At 47.6% G+C, this 22,864-nt stretch overlaps 1 protein-coding gene across 1 annotated transcript in view; it reads left to right on the forward strand.

Moving 5' to 3' along the window:
* Positions 1 to 10,912, forward strand: part of LOC142566669 (arylsulfatase B-like) — a 178,075-nt gene extending 167,163 nt beyond the window's left edge. The window contains exons 9-10 of the mRNA XM_075677501.1: positions 4,468 to 4,985; positions 8,832 to 10,912. Coding sequence (XP_075533616.1) covers positions 4,468 to 4,985; positions 8,832 to 9,101 — 788 coding nt within the window. The 3' untranslated portion in view covers positions 9,102 to 10,912. The remainder of the gene's footprint in view (positions 1 to 4,467; positions 4,986 to 8,831) is intronic.
* Positions 10,913 to 22,864: the final 11,952 nt, after the last annotated feature.

Genomic DNA, 22,864 nt, shown 5'->3' on the forward strand with positions numbered 1-22,864 from the left:
TTCACCGGCTCATAATAGACACAGTGGGGCCACTTCCTGCAACGCAGTCTGGCTATAGGCATATTCTCAGTGTACTAAACGCAATGAAATTCCCAGAGGCGGTGCCCGTCCAAGAACTGAGCTCGGGGGAGATCATCAACGCACTTTTGTCTATCTTCGCGAGAGTGGGGTTTCCCGCAAAAATCCAGTCAGATCAAGGATCCGTCTTTACGAGCGCACTGACCTGGACGTATCTGTAAACGTGCGGTATTAAAATTATTCATAGCTCTGTGTACAATTCGCACTCAAACGCGGTAGAGAAAGTCCACTCAGTCATGAAACGGCTTTTGCGAGCCCTTTGTTATGAGCACAAAGCCGATTGAGAGGTTTGCTTGCCTGCAGCAGTGTTCGCGCTTCGAACTGCACCACAAGAGTCAACAGGTTTTTTCACCTTCAGAGATCATTTACGGTCGCTGCTTACGGTTCCCTCTTCGCATTGTTCGAGAAGCCTGGGAATGACGGGTGGACAATCCTTCGGTTGTGGCCTACGTGCTAGAGCTGTTTGACCGACTGCACACATCTCAAGAATCAGCAAGGCAGGAAATGCGCAAGGCCCAAATCAATGCTACACATTACTATGACAGGACGGCTCGAACGTGACGCTTTGAAGTTGGGGAAAAAGTAATGATCCTTAAGCCCTCATTAAAAAACAAACTACAGGTTCAATGGGAAGGACCGGTTGACCTAATTCTGAAATTATCTGATACAAACTACGTAATCACGGTACCGGGAAAACGAAGGACACTATAAGTTTACCACAGCAATCTATTTAAACCCTACCGGCAGAGGGAGCCCATTGTGAACATGTCGCTTAACCAACCTGCGGAGATGCCTGTCGACTTTCCGGAGTTAACATCAATAACGGGGGCTAAAGATATTCACGAGACCGTTCACAAGCGAGTAGTGCAGGCGGAGTTGAATCCCAATCAAAGGGCCGAACTGAGCGAACTCTTGTTTGAATTTAAAGACATATTTTCGGACACACCGGGCAGGACCACTGCGATCTTTCACGACATCGAGTTAATCTCATCGGATCCAGTTCGTTCGAAAGCTTATCGCGTTTCACCTCTTGAGCGTCAAGCCATGGCCGCTGAAATAAACAATATGTTAGAGCTAGGTGTAATCGAGCCACGAGAGAGTGATTATACCTCACCTCTTATCTTGGGTGAAGTCCCAGGAAAGGAGCCGCGACTATGTATCGACTACCGCAAGCTCGACTTAATCACGAAGGACCAGACCTACCCTATACCGCATATCGAGGAAAGGCTTGAGAGGGTCAACAATGCTAACTTCATCTCTACGCTCGATTTAGTCAGAGGGTACTGGCAGGTTCCGTTCAACGAGAGGGCAAACAGGCTTGCGGCGTTTATTTCCCCGATGGGAACCTTTCGGCCGAAAGTCCTGAGCTTTGGATTGAAGAATGTTCTCTATTGTTACTCTATCCTTATGGACCCGGTGCTATGGGGAATGGAGGACTTTGCACTTCAGTATCTTGATGACATAGCAATCTTTTCTTCATCATGGGCGGGTCATATGCAACACTTGCGAACCGTGTTGTGTCGTCTACGAGAGGCCAACTTTACTGTCAAGGCTCCCAAATGGCCATTGGGGCGCGCGGAAATAGCTTATTTAGGTCATGTGATAGGGCAAGGCTATCGTCGGCCTTGCGAGGTTAAACGGGCCGCTGTAGACAGCTTCCCGCAACAACGCACCAAGCGCGACATCAGGTCATTCCTTCGTTTGGCAGGTTATTACCAACGATATATCCCCCACTATCTCGAGATTGCAAGTTCATTAACAGAGCCTCTCAGAAAAACAGAACCGCGAACACCCGCCGTGGTTGCTCAGTGGCTATGGTGTTGGGCTGCTGAGCACGAGGTCGCGGGATCGAATCCCGGCCACGGCGGCCGCATTTCGATGGGGGCGAAATGCGAAAACACCCGTGTGCTTAGATTTAAGTGCACGTTAAAGAACCCCAGGTGGTCAAAATTTCCGGAGTCCTCCACTACGGCGTGCCTCATAATCAGAAAGTGGTTTTGGCACGTAAAACCCCAAATATTATTATTATTATTAGAACCGCGAACGGTGGAATGGGATGACGCAGACAAAAGGCTTTTAGTATGCTGAAGAAAGCAGCAACGAGTCAGCCAGTGTTGAACGCGCCCGATTACTCTAAGCCATTCATTCTTCAATCTTATGCCAGCGACCGGGGTATGGGGGTGGTGCTTTGTCAAAAGAGAGATGACGAAAATGAACACCCCGTACTGCACGCCACTAGACACCTTTCAGTTCGTGAGGAAGCATACTGTGCGTCAGAAAAGGAATGCGCCTGCGTGGTATGGGCAGCGCAGAAGCTAGCTTACTATATCGCTGGTTTCAGGTTCACCATAGAGACTGACGACTGTTCCCTCATATGACTGCAGTCCATTTCTACGAGAAACGGCTGTCTTTTGCGCTGGAGCTTGGCTCTTCTACAGAACACATTCGATATCCGCTACAAGAAGGCTAAACCTAAAGGCATGCCGACGGTCTGAATCGTTGCTCCTTGAGTAGCGTAAGCCTCATGCTCACTCTAGTTCCCATGGCATTTTTGCTTTGTAAGTTTTTTCATACATATTTTTATTATCGCGAAGTTGTAGTTGCTTGTTAGCTGATTTTAGTAACCACGTCTTAACGCCTTCAAGTAATGATGTTTTTAGTGTTTAGGAGGGAGGACGCGCGAAAGGCATGGGAAAACAGTAGCGGGTTTTCTTTTTTTTTTTTTGTAAAGCTTGGTGAGGTCTTGGGGGAGCGTGGCCTTGTGCTCGCTTGCTTTGTGGTTGTGGGTCTGGCACTGTTCTGGAGTGATTGCTTGCCCAAACAGGAGAAGAATAGTTGCGAGACCTGTTTGCAAGTCCAGTTTCACCCGACCGGACCAGGGATAAAAGGCATACAAGAGCGCCATGAGGACTCATGAATGACTACATGGAATCTACAAGCTACAAACCAAAGGTTTGTCACCCCGGAGGGAAATTCTGCTGCTGAAACGCCGATCCCTCGCCCCGTGGCTGCTGGCCCCTATGCGTCGGAATCTTCCTCCCCAGCCGGAGACGCTCTTACGGTTGGCGTGTAACACCCCTGGCAAAAGGGATGCTCAAAGACCATGCCTTCTCCAAACAGAGGATGAATCCCTAATTTGGTATGGTTGTCTCGAGTGTTTGCCGGTCTGGCAGGCGCCCCGCACTGATTACAGGCCCCTTTGTGCGTATGCGACTCTAAGGGAGGACCCTTTCCACGAACTGTGCGACTTAGGGGAGAGCCCTTTTCACAAACAGTGTGACTCTAGGGTAGCCCCCTTTCTGCGAACTGTCTGACTCTAGGGCACACCCTTTCCTCGAAACAAACAGGACCCGCGGGTTGCCTGCTCAGGAGGCAAGCACGTGCGACGTCGCCTAGGTGCAAAGATCAGCCGACCAGAGTCAGTAGATCTCACGTGACGTTGACGTGAGCAAGATGCCGCCTACGATTTTAGCCGGCCTATTTAAACCGTCCCGCAATGTACTTCATAATTTATTCATTCTCTTTTTCTATATCCTTCACCAACTTTTGAATAAACAGTGCAAGTTTCGCACTAGAAATCGTCTCTTCCCTGCCTGGTCGCCATGGTCGACCAGACGCCTGCAGTCTGCCGACAAGGCCACGCTACCCAATAACGGTGGTCGAGGTTCGCGAAATCGGCGTCGCAACACTATGTGCTTGTTGAGCTTGCTAGGTGCAGCTTCGAAGAGCTTGGGACGTGGTATGTCCTTTTGCGGATGATATAGACTGACTGCATAAAAGATCGGTTTGGACAGTATAGGCAACTGGCAGGTGCGCAGTATCACGTTTCCATGACGCAGATTTATGATGTCCAAAACATGCTGCGTCTGCAGAGCACCTTGCCTACCGTTTCCACTGACCAGCAGTGGGAATGTGTATGCAAGCTGGTAGAGGCACTACATCCCAGCTGCAACGCTGCTGTAAGCAGTGAGCTTCTGTTGAAAATGCAGGACGTCCTCCCGATCCTTGTCTAGTTGCCTCCCAATAAAGTCATAACAAAAATTTTGAAAAAGTAGTGGTAGAACACTGTTTACATATCAGACCACCTGAATTTCGGAAGATGAAAAGTATATTATTAGATCAAATTAGAAAGCTCGCGATCTGATAATGTTATATAATGCGTCATATATTGAGCGCAGAATAATAACGGTGGGCTTAGGTAAGGATAATGGAAAAAAAAGTCATGTCACACTGTTTGTTTGGAGAACATGAAAACACTAAATCCAATGCGCAGAAACCAAAGATCTGAAACAGTGTAGTATATCAGGCGGTATTGCACTAACTGTAGGATTTTGCTGAAGTGCGAGAACAACGTAAATGCACGTTTTGTTCATTTCATCCTAACTCCAGGTGGCAAGGTCTCCGACTTGGGTGCCATCGATGGGCTCAACTTGTGGCCGGCTTTGTCAGCATCGAAGAGCAGCGAAACGGAGTCTTGGCCTCGCCGTGAGTTTCTTGTAAACAGTGACAGAGACTCCGGTCTGTCGGCCTACCGAGATGGCGACTACAAGCTCGTTTTGATAGAGAAGCCTGAGGGGCGTCAGATGATAAATCCCTTCAATGACCCCGGGCTTCAACAACATGTCCCAACGCCTGGAAATAAACAGCCTTGGTGTCACGACGTAAACACTGCGACGGCTTATCTCGACTCGCGGATGACATTGTCGCTGTCGTGGAAGACACTGCAGAAATTACATGGCGAAGATGGTTTCTTCATTCCTCCTGAAGGATGGCGTCAGCACGCCATGGTGCATTGCGATTTCGTAAACGGTTCTGTTTCTGCAGTCGGACTTTACCAGGGCACTTACCTCTTCGACCTGTCCCGAGACCCATGCGAGGTGATCAACCTGGCGACACAGCTGCCGTCGGTAAGGAAAGAAGCCGCCGATGCCGGTACCACAGTCTAAGATTGAAATTGGTATGGTGCATTAGAAGGCGACTTGTACTAGTTTTCTAGCGATTTTTTATTGAGTTCTTCACTGCATTCCTTCATGATTATTCTTTAAAAGGCATTCGGAGCAGACCCTGATCTAGACCATATTTATTTCTCGTTCCTCGGGATCAGCGTTGAAAGAGTTTTTAAATGTGAAGTTGTGTTAAAAATTATGTCACCAGCTAGGTTTACATGTGCCAGCCTTCCTTAAAGTCTCACGCGCTTGTGGGTGAAATAATAGTGATTAGGTTAGTTGCATCCTTGCAAACAATGTTATACCATCCTTTTCTTCCTAAGATAAAGAAACACCTTTCGAGCACCTTATTCCCACCGATTGACACCCTCCTTTGATGAGTCCAATTGATGAGGCTAGAAATGTACGAGAAACGCGTTTGACCTTTGGTATGTCACGTTTTAAGTACAAGGTGACTTCTGGATGTCCTATTAACACGAAAATTGTATTAAATTATAACTCGCCATACCGAGAATGCGTAGCAATAGTCAGCGATTAAACATATAAAGAATTGGCTGAGGTTCGACTCTTGTAAACCTAGTAAACACGAACGAAAGGGCTATTTGGCTTGGTTTCGCAAAAGCTATGCACGCAGTGGTTTCACAAAAGTTAGGCCACAGTATTTCACACACGTTACACACGCTGCCGAAGAGGTTGTCCGTGAAGTCGCTGTGAAACCTGGCCGTAGCAGTCGAGTTTGCCGCCAGCCTAAAGGTAGGCTTCATCAAACGTTCCTTATGAGTGTCATTGCTTGTTTACACGGCTTAGTATCCTTCTCCTTGTTGATCGTGTTGCTGAGCAACGACGGCGGTTGCAGTGGCTTATATCTTTGCACGCTTCTGCACTCGGTAAGCTTCTCTATAACGTGCTAATCTGGGCTCTTTTTGCTCCGGTGTTTCAGCAGGCAACTTTGTCTTTCCTTGAGAATTCGCAGCCTGCCGTCTAGCAATATCTACCAGATGATTGGATTCAGCATGTCGCTAGCACTGAAGCACACGCGCAGACGGCGCAGCCGGTGCACCATTCATGGCGAGGCTGAGCAAACAAGTGCCAGCGAAGCAGCCTTTTAACTCTCTCCTAGTCACATGGTGCTGCAGCGGAGTGTCTCAGGGCGAGGGCAGCTTTAACGCCTCTGCACAGCGGATCACGTGGCTTGACGTCACACTTGCCACACTCGCGCTCCGGCGGGTCAAGGTCATTGCGACGCGATGACCTTGAGAGACGTGGCGTAGAAGGCCTTTCGCTTTAAAAAACGAGTGTAGGTAGCCGGAAACGGCTGGATATGTGAGTATTCGTGACTCTTTCGCTTGCTGCCCTACTGCCGCCAAGTGTCATTCAACTTAACTGCCAAATCCTCCACCAGATATGGAGGAATGCCTAAGTTCGTTCGGGTGCCTCATTTCGTGCGCGCCGCCGAATATGGCGGGAGGGAGGGCGCACGCATCAAACAACGTAGTGTACTGATAGTGTTCAGAAGCTCGTCTGAGTGCGCATGCGCGCTGTCGTCCTTCTGAGCTACCGGATCCGAAAGCGGCCCGCCAGGCTCAATAATCTCTACTCAGTGGTCGGCGTTCAAGCCATAGCATGACTATGTCACCCGGTATACGGCCCAGGTATCGCATCTAGACGAAGCGATGCACCAGACAAATGGGAACTGCTTCACGAGCGCTGGCTTATCCATTATGCCTGGTAAGCCGTGCTTCTAATAAAATATAAGTAACAAGATCGCGCCTGCTTTCATGGAAACCGTTTTGCTGATGCGTAAGGGGGTGACGTCATCCCGCTAGTCGTCTGCTATGCGCTCGACGAGTGCACGATATTCGCGGAAGACGCAAGCGGAAACCAGCACGTGTTGTATTTCCGGTTACAGTGAATTTCAATACGACATTGGTCATTTTCAGCTTCTTTCTTCTTGAATTGACAATTTCTGTTTCTTTGTGTAGTTGTTCGCGTATTAATAAGGTGCGAGCAGGGCAAGCGTGCTTCTAAAAACTTTACCCTATTTCGTTCAAGGCACGAGAGCCAGCATGCCATAGCGTGCTGCTGTTGCGCTTCGGCAGGATATTATTCGTCAGAGAAATGTGCTTCCTTTTGCAATTCTATTATAAAATATTGCAGAGCAAAAGATACAATACACAGAACAATATTGCAGAGCTTAGTATCTCGTACCTAAAGTACAAGCTGAACTCGGTATAGGCGCACTACTACATAACAAAACCTCTTATAATCTTTGTTGAATAGCAAAACTTATTTCTTTTGCTTTGCGTGTGACAAGCCTACAAAACTAAGTCATTTGCCGCAAGAGTTATTTGTGATTATTCAGGGACAACGGTATGAGTAAGCAAGGCCGGTTGAAAGGCTGAAAAGACCACATTTCGCATACCTCGACACAGAGGAGCCTGAGGTTGAAGGCAGGAGGAGTTATCCGTGCTGTAAAGTGCCTCGAGCGGCAAGTCGCGCGGCAATGCTGCGTGTATTCGTGGGCTTCTTTCAAGATCGGAAAACACATTTAGGTAGCACGTATTACGCAAAAGAAAGCTGTATCGGGAGTTCTTCGTGTTGCTCTAGAATTTTCTCATTGACACCTTTCACCTATTTATAATAATTGATAGGTTTGTTAAATAATTCACTAGTACTAATTACCTCATTAGTCGGGCTGCAATAAATAATCTAAGTATCCCCAAGCAACGGCAAACAACAATACTTTGGTTCAGTCCGGCTGCGTAGCCTTTTGCATATTTTTAAAGATTGACCAAGTTACGTGAAACACCCTGTATAGCACCCATGAACGTATCCAACTCAAATTTCTCAACGCCGACTTCGCCGTTAAAAGGCCGCACTACATTTTCCTCGTTGACTTGTGCTGCAAGTCAGTGTGGTTCCAGGCTTTGATTAAGATGACTACGTGGAAAAGAACTGACTGAATGCCTAAATGCTATCTTCTCAGCTTGTGGAGTCGGACAATGGTGTACTAGTGCGGCTGGTAAGGTAGCCTGCGATGTAATCGGATTTGTCCGGATTTTTACGTTTAAGCACATTAACTATTTCTCACACCATAATTGAATGCAGGTTAAGTGAGGATGAATTGAATGTTGTAAGCTTTCAAGGATGCGACGATAGAGAAAGCACTCGTCTGCACATATAGGAGTGTTATATGGAAAAAGGTAAACTCGTTCAGGTGAATAAAAAATGGGAGAGCTGAGGAGAGTCTCCTGTGCTACACCTGAATTAACTGGACATACACGCGTTGAATGATTATTAGCGCAAACAAATTGTCAGAGGTTGGTTGCGAAAGCTTTCATCCAGTCATGGAAAAGAGGATTAAATTTAGACGGGATAGCTTCAAGACGTTATGTTTCTGAGAAACTTTATCAAATCAGTCACCGCGATTTATGCTGCTTTATTATTTTTAAATTTTTTGCATTTGTAAACAAAGAAAAAATGATCCGGTATAATAGTATGTTGGTTTCGCTACTATAATGTAATTTGGGTCGCCTTCCGCGCCCGTGTTTGAGTACCAGAGACATTGTGCGTTAGTGAACCACCCTGACAGCCGATTATGCATACGTAGAATACGTATCATTTAGACGTGTGGTGGCCTATTTGTGCACAAATTGTATTTCGTCATAGTTGTTTTGGAAACAAACATTTCATATCACTTTCTTTTTATTTCATATGGAAATATGGAGTAACGTACGTCAGTTCTATGTTGCGTTGGCTCTATGTTGATGGGCTGGTTGAAAACGGCATGACCCGCGTGCGTCGCAGGTGGTCGACAATCTACTGGAGAAGCTGAAGTTCCACGCAGCTGTCGCAGTGCGGCCGAAGGAACATCACATTAACCCAAGGGGGTTTCCGGAGGTCAACAACTGTTCTTGGGGGCCCTGGGAGGAAGTGAAGCAGACTTCCTACCTCGAGTGTGAATGCAAGGAGAAGTCGCCAAGTCGTGCATTCTTGACATATGCGTCAACATATTTATTGCTCGTCGCGTTGACTGTAGTGGCCATCCTAATTAGTTGTCTGGTGCTTAGGCCATAAGACCTTTTTTCGAACTTTTCGGTAGCTCATTACTCGAACTACAAAATTAAAATAGATTCTCGGGTTTTGCGTATCAAAACCATCATTTAGATTATGAGGCTCGCTGCAGCGGAACTAATTCTGATTCAGTTTGACCACCTGGGGTTCTTTAATGTGATCTCAATGCACGGTACACGGGTGATTTTGCATTTCTCCCACATCGGAATGCGGCCGCCGGGGCGAGGATTTCATCCCGCACCCTCGAGCTTAACATCACAACACCAAAGTCACTAGGCCACCACACCGGTTCATGACTCGAACTATGAGTGCAGACATTCACCACCTTTAAGTCATTTGGCGATTCACAACCGTGTTGCTTGGTGCTACGTACAAAGCGATTCGAGGCCGTGTTCGTCTAGCGGAGCGTGGTTGTTTTCATGCGCTAAGTGTGCGCACCTTGTACAATTTTCCAGGGTGTCTAACGCAGCTGCGCTAATAAGCACATACGCTGAGCGTAGGGCCGTTGCAGCACCAAGGTGCTGTTTAAGCTGCGCACTCTGTTGATCGAATCTACGAAACGTGTGGTTTTGGCAGTTTATGGTATCCAGACCATTCTTGCATAGATGTTTCGAAGAGTTAGTTAAAAATAGGAGAGCGGAATAGTATTAATCAAAAATGGTGTCTAAGCAACAAACAGCCCTTTTATCCCTTGACTAAACATATGAGGGGCTGATGCGCAGAAAGCGCTTATTTAGACTGTAAGCAACGAACCGTCTTTACTTATGGATCCTGATCTGCCCAGCCCCCCTATAGTGGGAAACCTTCAGTAATTGCGCAAGCGCTTAATAAATATATATGCTATGTCAGAAATGTTCAAGGACATGTTTTGTTATTTTGCGTTATTTAAACTCAAGAAATTGGTGTTATTGAATCGGTGTGTATGCAGCCAGAATATTCTTGAATAGGCTTGAATAAATGTTCATGTAAACGCCATCCGTGTTCCTGAGGAAGTGTATATATTGACGGACTCGCAACAGGCATGCCGGGCGTTCCTATCAAGACATGGCATCCCGAGAGCGGCGCACGAAGTTCTCAAACAAATCCCGCAAAATGCACCAACCACACCTCCCCGCATCCACTTACTCTGGACCCCTGGTCATACCTCGCTGCCGGGTAACGAACGCGCACGTGCGGTTGCGCGAGAAATTTCCCTCCGGGCGGCTCGGCATGGTTAGGCCACTGGTTCAGGGTGGGGGGATCCCTTGCTCCGTTACAAAGACATACTCCGTCATTATATACGCATTCGTCGCACCCACGCCGTACCACCGCCGTCCTTCTCGCGGGAGTGGCAGTGGCATTACGCCACTTACAAACCGCAACTTTTCCAAATCTTGTCTCTCTCAATAAATTCTACCCACACTGTTATGCAGATCGATGCCCTGGCTGTGGCAGCTCGCCCGCAATCTTCCACGTCACGATTGAGTGCACTGCAAACTTCTTTCCTCCCTTGCCAACTCTCCTTTACCCCCTACGCAACAAAGGGCTGTGGGACGATGCCCTCCGCGACGGACCTCCCGAGGTCCTCCGAGCTGTGATACAACGGGCTCGAAACATCGCCGGAATCATCTCAGGGACCCTGGACTGAGGGTTCCTCCCACACTGCTCGCACCATTCAAATATTAATAAAAACGATGTTTTACTCTCTCTCTCTCGCTAGGCGGTAGGGCTGCGCGTAGCAACTCACTGTTGGCTTGTTGGCGCACTTACGTGGACGTTACACGAGTCACGTGAGAAACAGGAATTCTGTGGAGATGTATGATTCATCTGTTTGGCTGGAGAAAACCCACTGTGAAACATGGAATGTTAATAAGAATGTATATGGTGGCGAAGCATTATCGAAAAGCTGCGACTTTGAATGGCACAATACATCGGGGGGGGGGGGGGGGTAGGCGAGATTTGATGCAAGACGATCCCAGAGACGGCCGCCTGTCAGTGCCACATAGGAGTAAACGGGGAACGTGTAAGGCGGTTATCGCATGAAGATCACCGTGTTTCGAAACCAATGATAACAGAACGTCTGAAATTGAACATGAATATCTATCATCAGATCTTACGTAATCATTTCCTAGAAAAGGAAACGCAATAGCCGGCGAACAGAGAGACACCAGAAGAACAACTGCTGTTGAACTTCCGGAAACGCCAGATGTGATCCCATATACGTGTTAAGCATTGTTGAAAGTTGGTTTTATTGCTACTAGTATGACCGGCAACAAGCTACAAGTGTCGTATGGCGTAGTGAAGGTTTAGCTCCTCTAAAGAAGTTGATTCATTGGCTGCCAATGCCGGTGATGCGCTGGTTTGGAGGTAGTTTTGGTTGAAAAAGCTATTATCAGATGGCATGACAGCTGATATACGCGGGTCAATGTCAGAAGTGTTGAAAAAAGACGTTTCTAAGTGTCTACTTCAACATTTGTTTGTTTTATTGCAATGTAAATTGATCATCGTATAACTGTTTCACTTGCGGTCGCAGACCGTCATTTATGCACCTTTCATTAGGCTACTGGGCGCACTTCGGAACTAAATTTTGGGAAACTTTGGCACACAAAATCCAACAGAGCAGTCGAAAGTGCACAATCTAAAGAGTGCAAAAGAAAAAGTGGAAGCGTTTGGAAGTGTGAAAAGCCCGGTGGTGCTCCCGAGACGCCATAACATTTCACACTTTCTCACACAATAATTATTGCATGAGTGGCAGCTCGGGTTGTGAACAGAAATGTAGGGCTTTATATTGGGAATAAAAATTTTTTCGCCTTTTCAGCATTTCTTTCCGTACACTGTTCTTATTGAAAGCGACAGCGAAAGTTTCATAGTGCGTGTATGGGGCGGAACTAATTTTTGAAGCAGGGCTACGCAGCATGTGCAATATTCGACAGTCCCCAATCAGGTAAGCTATAAACATAAAAACCAAAGAAAATATAACTTTTTTTGATGCTAGAGGTTTAGCGCCGCAGGAATACGCACCCGCAGGACAGTAACGTCGTACTGACATTGATGTGTTAAACCGTTTGCGGCAAGTGATTCGGGGGCCCTCTCCTGATGTCTCATCTGGACAGCGCTTCTCATTGCGCCAATAGCGGCCCATCACAACTGTATCGCCGTGCTTCTCTGCTATACCACATCACCCATCAGTTGCACCCGGGTTTCCTGCAATGTGCGCGCAGACTACGCCAATCATAATATCTGCTCGTGTTCTCGGGTTTACCCGAATTATGTTAATCCTAATTTTTTTAAAAGGAGGAAAAGCAATGAACTAGTACATTCTATTAGACACGCACTTGTCAGGATTATAGAATAAGAATAAATTCTACGGATGCCCTTCATAGTTTTTCATATATGACCATGCACCAAATGGCACTTAATACGAACTGCTAGCTTCAAGCTAGGTGTTCGTTAATTGCTCGCATAATAAGATAATTATGTTCCGCTCAAAAGACGCCATTACGAGCGCGCCGCACTTACATTGCCATTTGGTGTTCATAATAATGTAAAAAAAAGTTTATTAAAATCTGGCCACTTGTCCATATCTGGTCTTAATATTGCTTGTGTTGATGGCAGCAATATTATGCTATATAATATACAGTATTGCAATATTGTATTATATAATAAATTGCGCGGTTGACGGCAGCGCCGGGCACAGAGACGTATGGCCATGTGTATGAAGTACATGTGCAGTTAAAGGTACAAAGAGGTAACTTGCCAATGTTGCTGAAGATATACGTACCTGTAGTGCTTCTTATCATGTGGCCTATAAATAATTCATTGTTATTACGAACACAAATAGGATACTTTGTATAAAGCTTATTGCGATGGTTACCTCTTCTAAAGAATCATATGCGCGATGCATGTGCTACATATATTAAACGCGCATGCATACGTTGTGCTCTTATGTGCTAGACTCGCCAACTAACTCACTCCAAGAGCACAACCGCCTCTGCGCAACCTGCTATTAAGTTTGATATTCCATCTTACAGATTTTTCGATTTGTATCCAGTAATACTTTTCGAATAATATACTCATATTTTCGAGTTTAGTAGAATAAAGTACCACAAAGTTAAGTCTTCAACTAGAGAACTATTAGTAAGATCTTGATGAGGGCTAGTTGGTTCATATTTAGAACTGAGAATGAGGAGCGCGAATAAAAATAAGCACGCGAGGAAACAAATACCGCAGACGAGCACTGTTGTCTGTGTATTTGTTTCCTCGTGTCCTTGTGTTACTCGCGCTGTTCAACCTCAGTTCTAAATAGAAAACTGTCTTATAACTGTATGCGTATATGCAATGGAGAGGTAGGGAAAAACGATTTATTTTCTCTAGGCACGCAAATCGATTAGGATGTTTATTCCACACGGCTTCCTATAAATTAGCAAGCAGTAAAAATTCAGGGAAAACAGGGGGAAGGTGGGAGATAAAAATTCAAGACGATGACCAAAACGAGAAGAAGGTGAAAGCGGGAGCCAACGTTTTGACAAGTGGACTTGTTTTTTTAAAGGCATTGCATTGAAAAACTTGCCTTTAAAGTGACAAGTCGACCTTTTCAAACGTTGGTTCTCGCTTTCACCTTCTTCTCGATTTACTCATCAAGCAATAAAAGGTAAGATATGAATGAAAAATCCTGGTTGCCTTAATGCCGCCAGCTAAAGCCGCCAATGCACAAGCTATTTATTTATTTATTTTAAATATTTATTTATTTTAATTATTTATTTTAGTTATTTATGTATTTATTCATTTCTTTATTCATTAGTATACCCTCAAGGCCCCTGAGGCGTTACAGAAGAGCGGGTACAGCACATTTGCCAAAAGAAACATTATATGAAGAAAAAGTTACAAAACAATTATAACAACAATTCAAGGTACTTCGAAAAATGGTCAGTGATTGCAGACTTGAAGGAAGTGCTACCTTCTGTAGCAACAATCGAGGGAATAAGCTCATCTCTCTCCCTGCGTAGTCTTCGGGACAAGCAATGTAAAAATAGATTCGTTGAGCAAAAAAGATTGGCTACTTTGTTTGGGTGGTCAACACGAGATGAAGTGCAAGTTGGTTGCGTAATAAACTCCTGACGCATTGCTTGATCACGAAAACCCCATCACATGGAAATAGTCACTTTCACACCAGAAGCCAAGGATCATTTGCGATAGCAAACTAGTAGCCTGCTATACGAAGTTTGGATACTAGTTTTATTGGCCGTATCCACTTGTAAACATTCGTTTAATAACTAATTTAACAAGTATGGTGTCCCACGCGCGCAAGCAAACATGAACACATCTCACACGATAACCGCGCACACTCGCTGTCAAAACGCCGGAGCGAGAAAGCGCGGCAGCAGAAGCGAGCGAATTGACCTCCGTGCTGCCTCTCGCTTTGACGCGGACTAAGCGGCGAGAATAGAGTGGACACGAATCGATTAGCCCTCGGTGCATCTAGGCACTGTACTTACCGCAGATCGCTTTGAACAAAGGGCCCCTGCGGCCGCGCCATACGCAGCCGCCGCCGCAGCCGCCCTCCCATTTCCCGTCCTCCCGGTGCCTTGCGTGGGACGGAACACGGCGCGCGCTTCCTCCCCGCTTTCCTGCCTTGCGCGCGCGATGTTTAGCCGCCATCGTCGGCTCACCCTCGCACGCTTTCACTCGAATATGCAGCACACGTAGGGCGCGCGCAACGCTGTCTTAGGCCTACTTATTGGGGGGGGGGGGGGCGAGGGCGGCACTTTCCATCCATTGTAAAATGGGGGAGGGGCAAAGTATGCCATTTGCGCCCCCCCGCACTTTTGAAAGTGGGCAATGGCACGCTCGGCTGCAAGCAGGACAGTCTATTAAAAAACAGCTGAAGCTAAACTTTGTTTCTTACTAGATTGACCACATAAGTAATGCTTTTCTTTACTACGCATATCCTTGCTTGGACAACGACGGTTGTCTTTCGTGCCGTCTCGGGACGCCCTGTAGCGGATGACGCGTGGGATTTTCCGTAGATGCTCGCGCTGCGGACAACGTGTAGCGCTGGGCCGTTCCCATTCTGTTAGTTAGCGCATCTTGCATTACGCCCCGTTTTCTTGGGACCCCTATATCCGTATTTTAAAAAACACAATCCGCTTGCTACATCTAATCTCGAGGTGAGCGGAAGGTCCGGATAAAATATTATAATCAGCCACGCCCAACGATTGGAGTGACTTACGGCATGATATTGTTGGATTATCAATTGCTATAACAATTTAGTCTCGGTCAGATGGAGCGTTGCTTTGTCACTATCTCATCCCAATCAGAAATCTAATCGAACCTCTCACATGCATAACTGTCCAATTTCCCTGTGTAATCACGACTTATCGTAAATACGCTCATGCAAATGACATTGCTCGAACTCGCAAAGCCATTTGAATACCAATAGAACACTGAGATATTTCTAAAGACATGTGTCACTTCTGATTGACGATTTCATTTTCAGGCTGTTTCTAAATAGGAGCTACACTATTGCATGATTCCCGGCAGGAGCAAACACATCAGATATATCGTATATTTAAAATATGCGGGCCACTATTTGGCGATGTGTACCGCAAATTTGCACTGTGTATATTTCTTACGTACTCTGAAAACAGTAACCGAATGGTCGCTTTATCCCAATTTTTATGCGTTATACACATTATTTGGTTGTTTCCCCCGGGTATCCTCGGTAAAATATTCGAGGCACGGTGCTTAAATTTATTCGACGTACGAAACAATGTTCCGAGTGCCGAGCCATACCTTCTTTCTTTTATTGATACCTCAAAGGTCCAAATGGGACACTACATGAAGGGTGGGCACGCAAAATACAGGATTGATAATGATGAAATTAGGAAGCTGAGTCGGAACACTCGATTGCAGATCTAAAGCGCGCTGTATCGCGGGTGAGTGCAGTTTGTCTGAGAAGGCCATTCCAGTCTCGGGCAGTTAGGACGAAGAATGACTGCAGGAACGTAGTGGTGCGGGCTTGTGGCGACATTAATGAGTTCGGATGGCCTGTTCGACGAACACGATGAGCCAGCTACACTATCTGGCTTTAACGAAGTATGGAATAAAAAAGAAGCCTGTGGTAGAGGCATAAGAGAGAGATGCGACGACGCGAGGCAAGAAGCGATAAATCTAGTTTAGATTTTAGTGATGATACATTAGCGTGATATGCGTAATCTGAAAGAATAAATCTAGCAGCATGGTTCTGAACACTTTCAAGGGCTTTAGATGAGATTAGTTTGGTAAGCGTCAAAGATAGCACAAGCATATTCCAGTTTTGGTCGCACAAGCGTTTTAGAGGCAACTGATTTCATGCGTGGTTGTTGGAAGATAACCAAGAATTTTGTTAGCTGAATTAATTATGTGGCTTACATGACTTGTCGAAGACAAATCATTGGAGAGGTGAATTCCTAAGTACTTGGAGGAGTCGGTAGTAGATATAGTACAGTTGTTAATCTTGTAGGCAGGGGCAATGTAGCTAGGTCGACGATGGAATGAAATGTGTACTGTCTGACTAACATTTAGGGACATGAGTCATGTAGCACACCAGTCATGAATATGAAAGAGGTCCTCTTATTAAAGGGAAGAAGCGTCAGCGGCGGTATTAATAGGGAGGTATAGGACAAATCATCAGCGAAAATACGTATTACAGAGGTTACAGTGAATGGCAGGACATTAATGTAGATTAAAAATAGCAGTGGCCCAAGAACAGTGCCCTGAGGTACACCAGATAGAACGGAGGATAGGGAAGATGTAAGGTTGTTAGCATATACAAACTGTTTTCGGTTAGGCAAGAAACACTGCGCCACTGTGCCAGCGTCCCTACCGGGTATCACCGACCGAACGCTACGTTATCAGCGACCACATCGACGATATGCCAAAACGTGGCGTGATTGAATAATCGCACAGTCCCTGGGCTTGTCCGGTCGTGTTGGTGCGCAAAAAGAATGGTTAGATTAAGCTTTGCGTCGATTACTGCCGACTAAATAAGATTACACGCAAGGATGTCTATCCGCTACCGCGTATTGATGACGCCCTCGATTGCCTTCAAAGTACCAAATATTTCTAGTCGCTGGATCTGCGCTACAGCTACTGGTAATTGCCCATGGCTGAATCCCACCGCCAAAAAGCGGCATTTTCACCCCTTATGTTTTACATGAATTTAATGTGATGCATTTCGGCCTTTGCAACGCGCCTGCAACTTTCGAGAGGATGGTGGACTCTATTCTCAGAAGATTCAAATGGCAGGCATGTCTGTGCTACTTACACGATATAGTAGTATTTTCTTTAGATTTTTTGTCTCACATCACTCGCTTTGACAAAGTTCTGGAGTGTCTCACTGCCGCAGGATTGCAGCTAAACTTGAAAAAAAAATGTCATTTTGGCGCACGTCAACTTACGATCTTAGGCCACGTAGTCTCGAAAAAAGGCATCTTACCGGTTCCTGCGAAGGTTCCTTCGTGCGGTTGCCGACTATCCCAAGCCACGCAATCTAAAAGAGCTCCGTAGATTCATCGGCTTGAGATCGTCTTGCCGGCGTTTCATGCACAATTTCGCCTCCATTATCGTCGCCTCGATGCAGCTACTTTCCGGGAGCACTGACCTCTTTGCTTGGGATCCCTAGTGTTTATGAGTCATTTACAACGCTTCACCGACTCCTCACATCCCCTCCAATACGGCGTCACTTTGATCCTACCGCACCTACTGAAATCCATACGGACGCTAGTTGTATCGGACTTGGTGCCGTACTCACCCAATGCAAGCGTGGCTTTGACGAGTATGTTGTGGCATATGTCAGCTGTACACAACAAAGGCAGAGTCAAATGACTCCGTAACGAAAAAGGAGTGCTTGGCCATTCTTTGGGCAATCGGCAAATTTCGTACTTACCTTTACGGTCGTCAGTTTGACTCTGTCACCGACCACCATGCCCTGTGTTGGGAATCGTCGTTGCAAGATCCCACCAGACGCCTCGCTCGCTGGGCATTACGCCTTCAAGAATATGACATTCGTGTCATTTATCGTTCCGGAAGAAAACACTCGGACGCTGACGTCCTCGCCCGTTCGTCCCTACCTTCTGAGCCTCTCTACTCAACAACTTCCACCTGCGATTCGTCATTTCTAACCATCACCGACATGCTGGTGGAACAGCGCAAAGATCCCTGGGTCGCTTCGCTGCTTGACCATATATCTCGATCTTCGCCTGACTCGCCCTCACGCACCCTTCGTCGTCAAGCTCCACACTTTGCCGTTCACCAAGGTTTGTTGTACCGTCGCAATTGCTTACCGTACGGCCGCAGGTGGCTGCTTGCTATTCCTCGTCATCTGCGCTCGGACATTTGCAGCGTTTCCCACGATGAGCCCAAATGTGGCCACGTTGGCACATTCAGGGCGTACTTCCGCCTTCACCTACGGTACTACTGACGTTGCATGTATCGCTACGTTCGCCAGTATGTTCGTGATGTCCTACGTGTCAGCGCCGCAGGACACCTCCTCACAGCACCGCCGGTCCTCTACAGCCATTGCGTTGCCCTTCCCGACCATTCAACCGTGCTGGAGTTGATATTTTCGGTCCCCTTCCGAACACACCAGATGACAACCGGTAGCTCATTGTCGCCGTTGACCACCTCACACAGTATGCTGAAACATCGCCGCGGCCAAACGCCACCGCGAAAGACGTTGTTTACTTCCTTCTTTATCACGTCATTCTGCGACATGGACCACCGCATGAATTGCTAAGTGACCATGGCCGCGTGTTTCCCTCAAACGTCATCGAAGCCTTCTTAAAGTAATATCAGATTGTACATTGCACCGCCTCAGCCTACGATCCTCAGACTAACGGCATGACGGAACGTTTCAATCGTACCCTTGCCAACATGCTGGCTATGCATGTGTGGGACCATCACACGAATTGGGACCGGGTACTTTCATTTATAAAATACGCTTATAACTGTGCTACCCAAGCTGACACTGGTTTCTCACCTTTCTTCTCTTTGGAAGTGAAACATCATACTGCATAGACACAATTCTGCCATACCGACCTGACGTTTATGAAGTGAAACCTATTTCTCAAGCGGCTGCTTATGCAGAAGGATGCGTCAACTGGCGCGTTCGTTTACCACGCAGGACCAGTGTCGTCGAAAATCTCGCCATGACGCCTCTGCACCTATTACCCACTATCCCCCCAGAATGCTCGTTTGGCTATGGGTTCCACCCACTGCTCTCGGCCTTTGTACCAAGCTCTTGTCCAGATACCACGGTCCTTACAGAGTCCTAGAGCAAACGTCGCCCGTGAACTATGTCACCGAGCCGGTCGAGCCAGCTCCCGACAATCGTTTCCGAGGGCGCGAAACAGTTCATGTCACATGGCTTAAGCTATTCTACGACCCGCCTGTGCTGTCTTCTGCCTAGGTCGCCAGTTTCGCTCCTTTCTACAGGGGGAGTGTTGTACAGGAGCACTTCGGCGCCAGTTCTGTGCAAGCACAGAGAAAGAAGTTGACGTTCGTGTGTCTCGCTCTGTCAGTTTTTCGGGCTGTGGCTTGCCTTGGGGGGGGGGGCGTCAATGGACCTTTCCAGACGGCGTGCCCACGTTGCTGAGACGAACACGCCTGTTACAAATTGTATATACAGAGAGAGAGAGCGAAAGATGAGAAGGTCTACTGTTTGCCCACCCCCCTCACTCTAGAAATAGTTGATGCGTCACTGGACGATGTTAACGCACTTGCACGTTATAAGTATCATCACGGCGACGCCGATGACGACGGTCGAAATGCACCTTTAATGTCCATATAGCTGCTATCCCAACAAACGTGAAAGACCTGAAGTCCTTCTTATTGCCAATGGTGAAAGGCCAATAGTCGATTTCATCAATGAGACGCTAGCATAGTGAGCATAGGTATTGAAGAAAACACAAAGTGATCGGTTTTGAACGGCTCATAAAATAATGATTGGGGTAGTTTATGTTTGACCGTATATGTGTGAAGCATTGGACAGAATAATGCTCAATAAAGCATTCATTTAAAGCGTGCGCGTACTGAACGAAAATTTCGGCGTATGTAACCCAAATTACTACTAGCATTGCTAGTGATGTTAGTTATGTGAATATGCCGGGACAAATCATCCGTATATGAATACCAAAGTATTTATAACTACTTTAATGGGGTGTATTGAACAGTTCAATGGCAGCGTCTGTTCGTAACCGAGAAGGCAAGTGACGCAGAGCAGGAACTGCTGCTTGCCCGAACGGCTCACACTCGTGCTACACTAGCGATCCGGCTCGCCCACTGGTTGCCCAGCAGGCATGGAACATAGGACCTGGCTGGCCTTGTCCTTGTGCTCTTCTTCATCATTACAATTACCCCCGGTGCAAAAGCGGAGCCATTCTGGCGACGTACGACGTGGGACGAGCGGGTCATAGAATTGTTTCAGGCGGCGAACGTGAACAACTTCCCGTCCACGGCGGCGCTTGTCGGATGTCGGTGTAAGTGGCTCTATGACATGGTTGACCGGAGAGGTGCGTTCGGCATGCGGTATGGTCCATCATACTGAGAGAGAAGTTTTGTCGAAAGTCCAGGCTTGGTAGAAGCATACAAAGCATCCGGCACGTCGGTTAGAAACATGTCATCAAGAGGCTGAACACGGCCAAGTGCTTCGCCGCAAAAAGCCTTCAGGGCTGTAGGAAGCAGATTGCAGACAACGATGGAGCGGAAACCGGCTGAAATGTCAAGCATGGCGAAAGGGAGGGGAACATCTTTGCGGGTTATGAAGAGTTCCGAAAGGGTGAAGAGGACAGCGCCTTCAGAGACAGCGCCACAGAAGATGAGAACAACGGCAGAAGAGTACGGCAGTATGGCGATGTCTTCCCGAAGGACTAGCTCAGCGGGAATAGAAGTGGCGCCGACGAGGGGCACGTCACACAGAGGCGATAATTCGACTTCACCACGCGCACAATTGATGACGACGTTATTTCGCGTAAGAAAGTCCCATCGAAGTATCACGTCGTGAGAGCAGGACTGCAGGACCACGAACTCCACAATATAGAGAACGCCCTGAATAACAAATGTAGCTGTGGATGCTGCTGAAGGCTGAACTGGCTGGGCGCTTGCTGTGCGAAGAGAAAACCCAGAAAGTGGCGTCGTAACTTTTCGTAAAGCGCGAGAAAGGAGTTCGTTTAGGACATACACGTATCAGTATCCATTAGCGCAACGGTAGGGACGCCGTCAACAGTAAGTTCGACAACGTTCGAAGGCGACAATGGAGGACTTGTGCAGATCGATGGCGACGCAGTTCCTGCCTCCTGAACTGCGGCGCTTAGTTTTGCTCTTGCGTGCGTGAAGGGCGCCGATGCATAATAATAATAATAATATTTGGGGTTTTACGTGCCAAAACCACTTTCTGATTATGAGGCACGCCGTAGTGGAGGACTCCGGAAATTTTGACCACCTGGGGTTCTTTAACGTGCACCTAAATCTAAGCACACGGGTGTTTTCGCATTTCGCCCCCATCGAAATGCGGCCGCCGTGGCCGGGATTCGATCCCGCGACCTCGTGCTCAGCAGCCCAACACCATAGCCACTGAGCAACCACGGCGGGTCGCGCCGATGCATGGGGGACAACGAGCGGCGGCGTGGGGAAGGTGAACGACGTGTAAGGACCGGGCGCACAGCAGGTGACCTGTTCGACTGTCGACTAAAATAAGTGTTGTGGAAAGGTTGCGCGTCGGCGTAGGGAGGCGACTGAACAAACCCATGAGAGTGCAGCATGCTGTGGCGGCAGGGTCGTGCAACATGACCGGTAATACCACAGGCATAACATATGGGCCTGTCGCCTTGCGTGCGCCAACGATTGGCAAAGGCAATAGCAGGTCTATGAACGGGATGATGAACGGGTGGTAGCGGCCGTGGATGTAGCGCAACGAGTGGTTGATGAGGAGGCTGCGCGGCGACGGATGCGTAAGTGGCACGGCGACAGGGTGCTGCTGATGCTGCATTGGTAGAGCCTCAGCAACTTGGTCTGCAATAACCCGCCGGTGGGGGTGGTATAAACATTTATTGCCAACGATATGAATGGTGGGGGCGAAGCCCCCTACATGGCACTTTGGTGTCCCTTATTATGAGGGGGCACCCTTACAAAGCGAGCGAGAGTCCTTGAAGCGCAATCCTTCTAATTGCACTGGAGATGATCCGGCACTGGTCATGAGCGGAAGTGCAGGTCAGACGAGTCTCCCAGTAAGACACCGCCACGGCAGGTGATGGGGGATGAGGGAAGGTGGGGCATGTGAGGAGGGTGTGCAGGAAGTCTCCTGGTTTGCCGCAAAGTTTGCATGTTGAGGGGAATTGGTCTGGGTATCTGGCATGTAGTAGTATGGGGTATGGAGCAGTCCGAGTTTGTAGTCGACGCCAGTGTGAGGGATGGTGCTGGGGGTGTGTATACCCTCCGTTTGTCGTGGTAGTACGAGAGAATATCACGGAAGGAGAGCACGCACTCCCCAGCCCGTAGAACTCGGCTCCCACTGCCCGGAATGTGAGACCACGGGCGAAAGAGTGAGCCTTCTCGTTGCCGGGGAGGCCGGCATGTGCTGGCGTCCAGATTAGGGTTATGCGGCGCCGGGGCTGCTAGAAGCGTTGTAAGCGCGCAGCGGTGCGGGATATGTAGCCATTGACATAGTTGCGAATGGCGGATTTTGAGTCAGTGATGATTTTGGTGGCAGATGTAGAGATGAGAGCAAGCGCGATGGCTGCCTCTTCTGCCTC

The sequence above is a fragment of the Dermacentor variabilis genome, unplaced genomic scaffold (assembly GCF_050947875.1).
Source record: "Dermacentor variabilis isolate Ectoservices unplaced genomic scaffold, ASM5094787v1 scaffold_13, whole genome shotgun sequence".
In the NCBI taxonomy this organism is placed as follows: Eukaryota; Metazoa; Arthropoda; class Arachnida; order Ixodida; family Ixodidae; genus Dermacentor; species Dermacentor variabilis.